Raw genomic sequence first — 12,537 nt, 5'->3', positions numbered from 1 at the left:
AGGCAAAACATGCTGAGCTAGGTTTCTGAGTAAATATACACTGTGTTCATTCCAGTTTAAATCTTGGTCAATTAGCATTCCCAGAAACTTTGTGGTGCACACTTTTTCTATTTGTTTGCTATCCAGCATAATGCACATATTTTCCCCTTGACACTTGCTTCCATACTGTATAAAGTTTGTTTTCTTTGTATTTAATGTCAGCTCATTTGAATAAAACCATGACTGTATGTATGAGAGCATTTTTTCTGCTGTAGTACACAATGATTCTTTTATATCACTAATTGTGGTACTCGTGTCATCTGCAAATAGTAGAATTATGGCTGAGCTATCTGGAGCCTGTTTATCATTGATAGAAATAACAATGGGCCCAGAATGCTGCCCTGTGGAACACCTATTTGAATTTGTTTTCGTTTCTGTTTCCCTAAGATAAGTCTTAGTTCTTCACTCCGATCAGGTTTCTGCCAAGTTCTACATATTTTGAATTGCCAAATATATCCTGACTTACATCTATTACCGCCCACTCACTGCTGCTTTACTTTCTGCTTCTTTATTGTTGTTCATTTTAGCTATATTTGAGAGCACAACACCTCGTAAAATACCAAGATTAAGTTTCTTCGTGTATTTAGCCTCTCTCTACCTCTGAAGCCTCATGTAAAAATCATATGGTTGTTCCTTTACCTTCATTTACTCGTGGTCTTTCTACGAGTAACTGTTTCTCTCCAAAGAGTTGTCCATCATAGCCATTTTCCTCTACAATCTTTCTTAATGACTCAATATTTCAATTCTACCTAGCAATATTCTTATCAAACATGAAAATTATATCTATGCTGCAGCCAAAAAGGTATACAAATCCTGGATGAAACACCCAGTGTAAAGATCCTCCACTAATTTTCATTATTGGAAATATTAACTTTAAATTGCATTTCTTTTAAGGGAAGGCATTTCTTATGCAATGTTTGTAGATAAAATTCAAGAGAGGAATCTTGACACATATTGTTAATTATTTACTCAAATTGCCAATGGAATATGTGTCCAGCGGCGGTAAGAACAACATAGTCTTAATACAAATCATTAGGCCCTGGGTTGTTGAAACAACATGGCAGAAGTTAATGACATGTTTTCAGATTATAATGTTTTATTTCCACGTAACATTAATCAATACACAGTCAGAAACACTTTCTAAAATCACAGGGTAAATATCAGCTCAGAATGCAAATAAAAGTTATGAACAGATCCATTGCCCTTTTCACCACAAGTCAAAAGGCCTTCACATCGTGTTCACTCTCATTGATGTGTAACGACTCTAATGCAGTTTCTGAAAGCAAGAATGGATGATGGGTCGCCCATAGTTATTCAATTTCCTTTTCTTTTCTTCCAATGTTTGTGACCTTCGTTTTGCATGATTTAGCGTTTGATCTTTTCGTAAGTGAAATGGTTTTCGTCACCATCTCAGCAAGTTCATCTACGACAGTACAAAAACTGAATGGCAGTATCAACTCGGGATTTTCAAACGCGTCGTAAGGCACAAAAAGAAAACGCTAATATTTGTAATTGACTGTGATATTTATTGCAGTTTTACATGATATTTGGTAAGACTATGCGTTAGAAATGTGTGAGACTGTTGTTGACAGTCTTAGATACACAAACTACGCAGGTGAAGTGTTTGTACACTCATGTTCAGGGAAACAGATGACATTGAAGGACTAGAGGTAGGACGTTAGTAAGTTCTGCGGAAATGATTAGGTTTTCAACCATATCAGCCAGCAGGTTCAAGGTCAGCATCGATATCACGGCGCAACACCGCGTACCGGTGAAATGTGTCTGCGGCTGTCATCGCCGCTGTAAACCGAAGGTAATGGATCAGTGTGACTTGAGCAGACGTGCAGAATGCTTCGCAGACGTAGGTCAATGAGTTTCAAAGAGGGTGCATTATTGGCATGAGATAATGTGATGCATCCATCCGGGAAACTGCTGTCTGTGTGGGACGAAGTGTTTCGATAGTACAACGGGTGTGTGCAGAATGGTTAACAGAAGGCAGTAAAATATGGAGGGGTTGATCAGGTCACAGCATTCAGACCGCCTCCCAAGAAGACTCCATCCAAATGGTGTTTCAGAACAGATCTGTGTCCGCCTCGACAGTGGAACAATTTGACACATCGTACACTATCGAGGGTGGCAGTCTGCTGCCATTTTTTACAATATGGCTTTTCCGCTTACCTTTCACGCTTGTACAGAAACATGCTAGATTGCAATGGTTTATGGAACGACGTCACTGGGGACAGGAATGGTATCAGATAGTGTTTTCGGGCGAATCCAGCTTCTGCTTGTTTGAACATTTTAGTTCGCCGCAGGCAGGGAGAGCAGCATTACAGTGACAAGATATACAGCGCCAGCTCAAGGCCTTAGTGTGTTGGGTGCTACTGGGTGCAACCACAAATCATAGTTGGTGCGTTTCGAGGGCATTGTGAGCGGTGCCACTTACGTGAATGACATCCTGCGGCCTATAGGCGTACTCTTCCTGCACAAAAGCACACACGCAGTTTTTCATTAAGACAATGCATGACGACACGTTGCTGCACGAACACGTGAGACTTCTTGGTGTCACAGGATGTCACCCTTTCCCTGGCCCGACATCGATAATTTTATGCCTTGAACCATTTGTCTGGACCAATGGCAGACCCTGTGCCTACTCTGCAACAGGATGGATCGAGGCTACTGAAATGCTAATCATTTCTGCTGAACGTCCTAATGTACATGGCCTGTAAATATGAACGTCCTATCTCTAGTCATTGCTTTTTCTGAACAAAAGTGTACAACTACGCCTAAACCCACCTAATTGTAAGTTCTGTTTTTAGGGCACACAGCAAGTTAAATACAGCTGATATTATTCTGAGACTGTGTGGATAACCTCTCACTGTGGTGCCGACAGGAAGCTGGTGACGATGCCTCGCCTCACGGAGGACCTGTACCGCGTGCACATCATCGCGGACCCCGACCCAGACCCTGCGTGGGTCTCGTGGATAAAATACGGAAAACTCGGCTCCATAGACCTCGACCTGATGTTATTTAATGACTACTCCCTTGGAGACATCATTATCCTCGACCTGAAGAGCGTACATGCCGGACACGTCGTCCGCTCTGATATCAACGTCATACGTGCTATGGAATTTGGTTACAAGGTAGGTTCTTTCGAAACATTGTTCCACATACAATGTTCAAACGTGACAAATATTAGCTTTCTTGGAACATGCAGTACTTAAGCAGAATTTGGTCTGTATATGTTATTTTGCATATGAGAAGATGAGACGAATAACACTATCCTTTAGAATTATATATCAGTTGCTAGCATTTCTACATATCGAAATCACAGCTGTAGACAAGCGCTGAAATCTAAGAACTAATTTAAGTGTCAGTTGCAGCAAAGATGTAAACGTAGATAACCTTTTATAAAGCATTCTTGGCTTCCTTACAGCAGCAGGCCTGAGTAAAAATCCGAGCTTTTGACGATTACAGCAACTGACAATCGTTGGTATTTGAACAACTTGAAAAGTGCAAGTGCTCATGCTGGTTGGCTACATACCAGGCCAATAACATCATCTTAAACACATGACATCATCAAGATGACGGTGGTGGGAAATCAAATAAAGCAAGCTTGTGGAACTCGCCCTGTTGTTCTACTGGCATACTCGAAAAAAATTCATTCACAAAAAATTTCCAAAACTCGAAATTAACTCACTTGAGCTAGCATCCATTGTGACGCCGTGATCAAACGCCTCTGAATGACCTGAAATCCGCGTTATTTTCCAAAATGAGGATATTGATAATATTGCAGTATTTCCATGTCAAAAATCCACTTCCAGTATTCCCTATGCCAGCGTCGAGGCTAAAATTAACTCGGCATCCACGGGAAAATATAGGTCCATTCAATATAACAGATTGGGCTGTTCCATTTGTGCCAAGTTTGTTTTCGAGACTTATAATATGTTTGTAGACAGGCATGCGGTGGCGACGTTGGCGATACACACGTCGACGAGGCATAGTGCTTCAATGCTGTTGCAGACAGAGCTCACAGCGGAATGGTTCCGCTGGCGTGCACTGCCCGCTTATATCGCGAGAGAACGACCTTGGTTACGTAAGCGACCTGGTAAGGGACTTAGACTCTGCAGGTACCAGCAGGCGAGCGTTATCCTGTACGCGCACACTGGGTGTTTTAGGTATGCGCGTACGCTGGTGCGCCGGCCTGGCGCCGAGCCAAGCGGGTTGCCTAACCAGCCGGCTAGGCGCACAGCGAGCAGTGCGACACTATGCTTTCTTAATTTTTTTAAAAATGTTGCATTTTGCGTAAACTGGCGTCATCTTCACAGTTACTGGATTATTTATCAGAAATATACGAAGATATTGACTATACTGGTGTAAATCGCCATTTCCGTCGTTCGATCTCTGTATTGTACTTTGTGTAATGCACAATGGACCCTCAAGTAAGTTATTTCAAATTCTGAATTATTCTATAAGACACAAAGTATATCAATACTACGGTATTTCCAAGTCTAAAAAAACATCAGCTTCAAGAGAATACTGGAAAATGCTGTCATGTTAAAAAGAAAAAAAACCGTGGGTCCTAGAGTATTTCCGTATAAAAAAGTAGGGCTTATGGACCTAGATTACCATGCAGACTCAATTATGTATACAGACAGTTCATCCATCCCAGGAATCGAGGATCTCGACGATTTTTGCCTGTTGTCGATATCGATACAGACACAATAAACGTGTACCTATTCCTGAGAAAAAGGGGCCTTAATGAAAGGACAGAAAGAGTCGGGCAACAAATGACGAAAAAAATTATTTCAAGTAATTTAGTTACGAATTAACAATTTTCTACTTTTTAGCATTTGCTTGTACTATAAAACTTTACTTCTTGCCAAATTTCATGATTGTAGGTCAACGGGACAGATCGTCTTTGTTTTGATGAGTGCATTTTGAGTACAAGACGAGTAACACGAGTGGTCGTATCTTTTGATTGCATTTACGCACAAGCTTACATTACATTACACCACCAAGGGACTGTAGACGTTATCATCGTAAATTTCAACATGGTACGTCGACCCCTTCTTGAGGAAAGGGGGTCTTAACAGACGGGCGAACAGATGGTCACATAACAAATGACCAAAAATTTCGTTTCATATGTTATGGTTATAAATTAACAGTTTTCGCATTTTTTCCTTTACTTGTACTGTGGAACCGTCCGTCTCACCAAATTTCATTATTCTATCGCAAGCGAAGTACTGTATAGGTTTTAATGTGTGAGTTTGCAAGTGCATGATATAAATGGCCATATAGATCGCATTGTCTTAGAAGCTATATTTTTTTTACACCCTCGAGGTACCGTGAAACGTAATACTGTAATATATGAGATAAATTTCAACTTCATATATCTGCCCATTCCTGAGGAAAGGGGATTTTAACAGACGGACAGATAGAAAGATAGACAACAAAATGATCCTATAAGGGTTCTGTTTTTACCAATAGAGTTAGGGAACCCTAAAAATACGTGAGCTTTACCTGAATTTTATAAATTAATGCTGCTCATCTCTCTCTCTCTGTCTCACACACGTACACACACAATGTTGATGAACTTACAGCTTAAGCAGCACTTGTAAAAATTCACCGTTCAATCTCTGTACCATACGTGGTATAAGGCACAAAGGACTCTCAAAAAAGTAGTTCACTACCAAATTGAGCTACAAAAAATACAGTGCTTGTCAAGTGTGACATTTTTAATTCAAAATCTAAAATGTCCATAAAAATATGTCATCAACACAAAAATGCTAGGTTCATTTGATGCATTACAAAGTCATTTACACACGAACACAAAAAAAAACACACACACACACACACACATATATATATATATATATATATATATATATATATATAAAAACTGACGCCTAAAATATAATTGTGGTCTCTCAAGTTAATTGTCCCATGCTATTTCCTCATTTAAATGGTTACACAACACATGTCGCTAAAAATAACATCATTAGCAGGTACTTGATGCTGTATTTTTAGACATAAATAAGGCAACATACCAGAACAAGCCTGACCAAATCCACAACCATAAAAAATACTTGATGACTAAAATAACATGTGAATTAAACAAGCAAACAAACAAATATGCGGTCAGAATTACTACCAGATACTGGAAAAATGCCATTAATGTGATTCTAGGCCTAAATGAAATTGTGAATAATAATAAACCTGACCAAACGTTATTGTAGGAGGGGCGAAGAAGATAATAACATACACACTGTATATATCAAGTATCGCAATGCAATTTTCACATTTCAAATGTCCATCAGACATGGTAATATTGCTTTTTATTACATTGGTCCAGGAACACTGCAGATAATGTGCAGAAACATACTTTTGTGTAAAATCAGTAATATTTACCGATTGTAACTACGTGACAAGGCTCTCTTAAACTGTATTTTCATAACAAGCCACTATATACTGCCAATAGTTAATCATGTAGCACCAAAATATGCTATCTGCGCACAAAATGGGTGCTACTTTTAATTTATTATAATTTTTTCTATAATATTGACAATGAACAAATTTTATGTAAAAATTATGATCTAGATGGCATCGCCAGCAACGGATGTCCCCAGTATGTTACATCTCAGTTGCTGATACCCCAGGTAGTTGACACCACTGACACCCACTAAACATACACTCTGTCAACTACTGGCATTAGAATATTGTTTGCTCTCCAATAGGTGATATGGAGATGGAAGTGGTGGCGCAATTTTGACATCAAATTGATCTGTAAATCAATTAAACTGATCAATTAACTACCCCCACGCCCCCCCCTACCCGCCAGATGATGTCACGTGTTTTCCTCAGCTGGCACATGGGTCTCAACCCCCTCCCTTTCCACCCTTCCACCTCCACCTCCACCGCCTACCTTATTGGCGGGAATTTCGAATTTTGGTGGGAAATTTTTTGTCCCACAGTTGTGCTGACGTCCCACCCTGGGAAATTAAAAATGGTGGTGGCATTTTACAACTGAAAACCTGGTCCTTCTGGACTGAAATCCCAAGTGCAGCCCCCAACATGTGCAAACTGACGAGATGGAGGAGAGGAAGGTTAAGTTAGTGCATTTTATTTATTTTTGGTTTGGAAGCTGAAGGAAGGATCGGTCCTAATAACGTAATTAATCATAAAATCGACCCTAGTAACACAACTATAAAAACTATATGCATAGCGCTACACAAGAAGTGCCTAAAATCCCAATATAACTCAAAAAATTACGATGCCATTCAACTCGTGTTATAATGCCGTGAGAAAGTTTCACGATACCACACAAATCTAGTGGCAGACATACACAAATTCTATTCTACACCTACAAGCTGGTGGGAAAAAGGCTGGGGTGTAAGATTCCATCCCTGTCCTTTTTGATGGGAAATATGTTCAACTGATGAGATGCTGTAAACATACAACTGACGACTACCTTTATCGCTGTTTGACATTAGAGTTCGCTATGGATGCCTGCTTGACAATCACCCTCCAGCCGAGGTAATTGAGGACAATACAGACTACCACAACTGATGAAATTTGCGTCACTGTTCTAATTACACATCGAAATTCTCGTGAAAACAATAGCAGTCATAATAAACGGATCATAATGCAACAATTGTTCTGGGAAAAATTGTCATCCTAAGAGATTGGAGAGTAGGCGGCAGTTCAACGTGTGATCTCCTCAATGTATGATCACAAACTGCCAAAAATTAAAGGCCCTGACCTCCCATCATCCCTCTCCCTCCCTCCCTCCCTCTTCCCTTCACCTACATCGGACACAGGATTTTTCAGATGATCACCTGCTATCACCAAGTGCCTCGCGGTTTTTCGGTGGCCAACCGTCATTCCACCAGTGGGGCAGAGGCACCCAGCCTGCTTTGACGCGACGGTCCTTTCCCAGCAGAAAGGCATGTAAACCCCACTAATCAACAGGGGATAAATGAAGGACACCCCACGCCAAACGCCGTGTGCTGACTGGAGCACAGATACCTAGAATAACCACTCACCCACACACACACACACCCACCCACCCACCCACCCACCCACACCCACACACACACACACACACACACACACACACACATATATATATATATATATATATATATATATATATATATATATATACTCACTAGATTGCCCCAAGCCGCCCCACACTAGTGCCAGCTGCTCTAAATGTTGAAATGCTACACTATAACAAATGTATTTAATGTCAACGCACCTACTATAATCAAGCACCTACTAAAAAGAAGACAATCATGGCGATAATAAATGTTCTTTTTCCACAGAAATAGATGCAGTCCATTTTCTTTTAGTCTTCATCTACTCACATGTCGGGGAAAAAGCACTATGATTTTTACGTACCACAATAATTCAAGTGGTATCTACTTTATAATTAAAATGTTATGAACTTTGAAATAGCGCAGGACTTGCGGTAACATCTATTTTTTTAACAAACTATCGTGATGATAGTAATAGAAACTGTCATGATTTCAAAAGAATAGATACAGCATATTTCTACTAGTTTTATGAGCAAAGTTGGTGTAGTTTTGAGAGAACTGTCTGCACTCAAACTTTTAACTGTTATACCACTCCTTGTAATAGAATCTCCAATAAGACTGCCGTGCCTTTCTCTTCAGATATATCGAAGAAACAAACACCATCTGTGTGTTGAGATCTAGCATGTAAAATATACACATATCACTCCCCTGGGGCACATGGCCAAGCTGCCTGAAGTTTTGTTGACTTTACTGGAGGAAGACCATATCTGACACACTATCAATCACTAGGGAGGGTTCCTGTATTGTTCCTTCATAAGCAGTTCAATACATAGTTGTTTCAGCTGTAACACAGAAAAGTAGTCTATGACCACAGCTTTGTAATCTGTCACACATTTTGTTTTTTCTATCATGACGTCGAGGTGTGTGTGAGCTGCTAAACCGACATTAATACGTGTCGATCCTATGGCTCTCCATTGACTAATTAGGGGGACGTCGTGGGTGAAATTCGTTGCAGTTTGACATTTTCTGTTTTCTACTCCATAATGTACTTCGGACTTTCCTGAACATTTTGGCGTATAATACATTAAAATTAGACAATTGTGAGACCTTCAAGTAATATTTTGAATGTTGACATGTGACTGTCAAATTTCGCGCCTACGCATATACTGCCACAGTTAGCAGTCATATATTGGAAACTACGCAGTGTAGAAGGCTGTGAATTGCTTTGTTTCGTGCCTACTGCTACGTCTCAGAAGTTGGCATTACGAATAAACAAAGCAGTCCCTTGTTTCTGATACCAGTTTTCGTTGAGAGTAGTGAGATCGTCTGCTATTTCTGTATTAAGCTAAATTCTATTGCTTTTTATACGTAAATAAAGCGACTAAGCGTAAAAGTACGAGTAAATGCAAATCTGTGGGTAACAGATATGTGAGACCTGCATTTTCTTCTGAAGTACTTGAAAACATATGTGCTAGCAGTGAAGGAAACCACGATAATCTTTCTGCAGTGACCATGCTCCCTGGCGTATCGAAAACGAAAATAACTTTAGAAATGGGTAACAGTGATAAAAGTAATGACATTATGGACAATGTCATTATTGATCTGCAAATCCTTCCACAAGTTCTTTCTGAAACTGTCTCTTGCTATGTTTGTGGTGGTGAAGTTAAACTTTGTGAGGATATTGGAGCTATAATTGGTGTTGTCTAAATTAATTATTACATGAAAGAAGTGTCAAAACGAAAAAGCATTTCATTCTTTATCAGTGTGTTCAGGTAATGAATTATATGAAACTAATGTGAGACTGTTCTATGGCCTTAGATACATTGGTAAAGATGCAAGGGCTGGTAATGTTCTCTGTTGCCACAACCACCTTCTAGGTGTGCGAAATATGTAACAGCAATTGGGGACTCTGTACATGCTGTGGCTAAAGATTCAGTGGTTGCTGCCACATCAGAAGCTATTGAACAAAATGAGGGTGACAGAGGCATGTGGATGGAACGTGGCAAAAGCATGGGCTTAGTTTTAAAAATGGTTTTACATCTGCAATAAGTATTGACACTGATAAAGTTTAGGATTTTGAAGTTCTCAGTAAGTACTGCCAAGGTTGTTCAGTGAACCAGAAGAACAGATTACTTCATAAGCAGTAGTGTATAAAAATTTATGATGGCGCAAGTGAAGGAATGGAGGTAAAAGGGGCAGATAATTTCCAGCGTTCGCAGAAGGAGAGAGTTGTCAGATGTGTGAATTTCTTAGGTGATGGAGACTGGAAGGCTTTCATTGCAGTACAAAAGAGTAAGCCATATGGTGTTCCTACACAAAAACTTGAGTGTGTACGACATGTCAAGAAAAGGATAGGAACACGTCTGCATAACCTAAAAACCAATCTGGGCTACACAAAACTGTCTGATGGCGAGACAATAAAATGTGCTGGAAGACTAACAGATAAAGTAATTGATGAATTACAGGAATATTATAGGATGGCCATTAGAGATAACTGTGATAATTTCGAGTAGATGGAAAGAGCTGTGTGGAGCACTTTCTTTCATCGAATATCAACCAATAAAAAGCCATGTCATGCTTTGTGTCCATCTCCACCAAACACTTGGTGTAAATATGGGCAGGCTGAATTTTCTGGCACCCTGCATGACTTTACACATAAACATTCTCTTCCTTTGTCAGTAATGGAGGCAACAGCGGAAAGAGCGGGGCAGAAGGCCAGTGTTCACTCTGTCTGCTTGCCGGGGGTCTCATCCGAGATATGGAGGAGGCCCTGCCGGCGGTAATAGAGAGCACTGGGTGCACCCAACTGCAAATTGCTGCTCATGTCGACACCAATGACTCCTGCCGTCTGGGTTCAGAGATCATCCGCAGTTCATACAGGCGGTTGGCGGAGTCGGTGAAGGCGGAAAGCCTCACTCCCGGGGTGGAATCTGAGCTAACTATTTGTAGTATAGTTCCCAGAGCCGATCGCGGTCCTCTAGTTTGGAGCCGAGTGGAAGGCTTAAACCAGAGGCTCAGACGATTCTGCGGAGATCTGGGGTGCAAACTTCTCGACCTCCACTATCGGGTGGAGAAAGGTAGGGTCCCCCTGAGTAGGTCAGGCGTGCACTACACGCAGGAAGCGGCCACGAGGGTAGCGGAGTACATGTGGAGTGCACATGTGGGTTTTTTAGGTTAGAGAATTCCCTCCCTAGGCTCGACAAGACGTCTACTGAGACGCGGCAAGATAGGAGTAGGCAAAATGCAACAGGGAATAACAATATTAATCTGCTAATAGTAAACTGCAGAAGCGTCTATAGAAAGGTCCCAGAAGTGATCTCATTAATGAACGGTCACAATGCCCACATAGTAGGGGCCTACTAGGGACAGAAAGTTGGCTGAAACCAGATGTAAACAGTAATGAAGTTCTAAACGCAGATTGGAATGTATACTGCAGAGACAGGCTGGACAGTGAAGGGGGAGGCGTGTTTATAGCGATCAGGAGTGCAATAGTATCGAAGGAAATTGACGGAGATCCGAAATGTGAAATAATTTGGGTGAAGGTCACGGTTAAAGCAGGCTCAGACATGGTAATTGGATGTCTCTATAGGCCCCCTGGCTCAGCAGCTGTTGTGGCTGAGCACCTGAAGGATAATTTGGAAAATATTTCGAGTAGATATCCCCACCATGTTATACTTCTGGGTGGAGATTTTAATTTGCCGGATATAGACTGGGAGACTCAAACGTTCATAACGGGTGGCAGGGACAAAGAATCCAGTGAAATTTTTTTAAGTGCTTTATCTGAAAACTACCTTGAGCAGTTAAACAGAGAACCTACTCGTGGCGATAGCATATTAGACCTTCCGGTGACAAACAGACCCGAACTATTTGAAACAGTTAACGCAGAACAGGGAATCAGCGATCATAAAGCTGTTACTGCATCGATGATTTCAGCCGTAAATAGAAATATTACAAAAGGAAGGAAGATTTTTTTGTTTGGAAAAAGTGACAAAAAGCAGATTTCAGAGTACTTGTCAGCTCAACACAAAAGTTTTGTCTCAAGTACAGATAGTGTTGAGGACCAGTAGACGAAATTCAAAACCATCGACAAATACGCGTTAGATGAGTATGTGCCAAGCAAGATCGTAAGAGATGGAAAAGAGCCACCGTCGTACAACAACCGTGTTAGAAAACTGCTGCGGAAGTAAAGGGAACTTCACAGCAAACATAAACATAGGTAAAGCCTTGCAGACAAACAAAAATTACGCGAAGCGAAATGTAGTGTGAGGAGGGCTATGTGAGAGGCGTTCAATGAATTCGAAAGTAAAGTTCTATGTACTGACTTGGCAGAAAATCCTAAGAAATTTTGGTCTTATGTCAAAGCGGTAGGTGGATCAAAACAAAATGTCCAGGCACTCTGTGACCAAAATGGTACTGAAACAGAGGATGACAGACTAAAGGACGAAATACTAAATGTCTTTTT

The 12,537-nt window shown here is 40.7% G+C and overlaps 1 protein-coding gene across 1 annotated transcript in view; it reads left to right on the top strand.

Annotated features, from left to right (window-relative positions):
* Positions 1–12,537, top strand: part of LOC126262199 (retinol-binding protein pinta-like) — a 172,077-nt gene that overhangs the window by 112,214 nt on the left and 47,326 nt on the right. Inside the window, exon 4 of the mRNA XM_049958616.1 lies at positions 2,930–3,179. Coding sequence (XP_049814573.1) covers positions 2,930–3,179 — 250 coding nt within the window. The remainder of the gene's footprint in view (positions 1–2,929; positions 3,180–12,537) is intronic.

This window comes from Schistocerca nitens, chromosome 6 (genome assembly GCF_023898315.1).
Source record: "Schistocerca nitens isolate TAMUIC-IGC-003100 chromosome 6, iqSchNite1.1, whole genome shotgun sequence".
In the NCBI taxonomy this organism is placed as follows: Eukaryota; Metazoa; Arthropoda; class Insecta; order Orthoptera; family Acrididae; genus Schistocerca; species Schistocerca nitens.
Note: the sequence above shows the minus strand (reverse complement) of the source record. Positions and strands in the feature narration are given on the sequence as shown.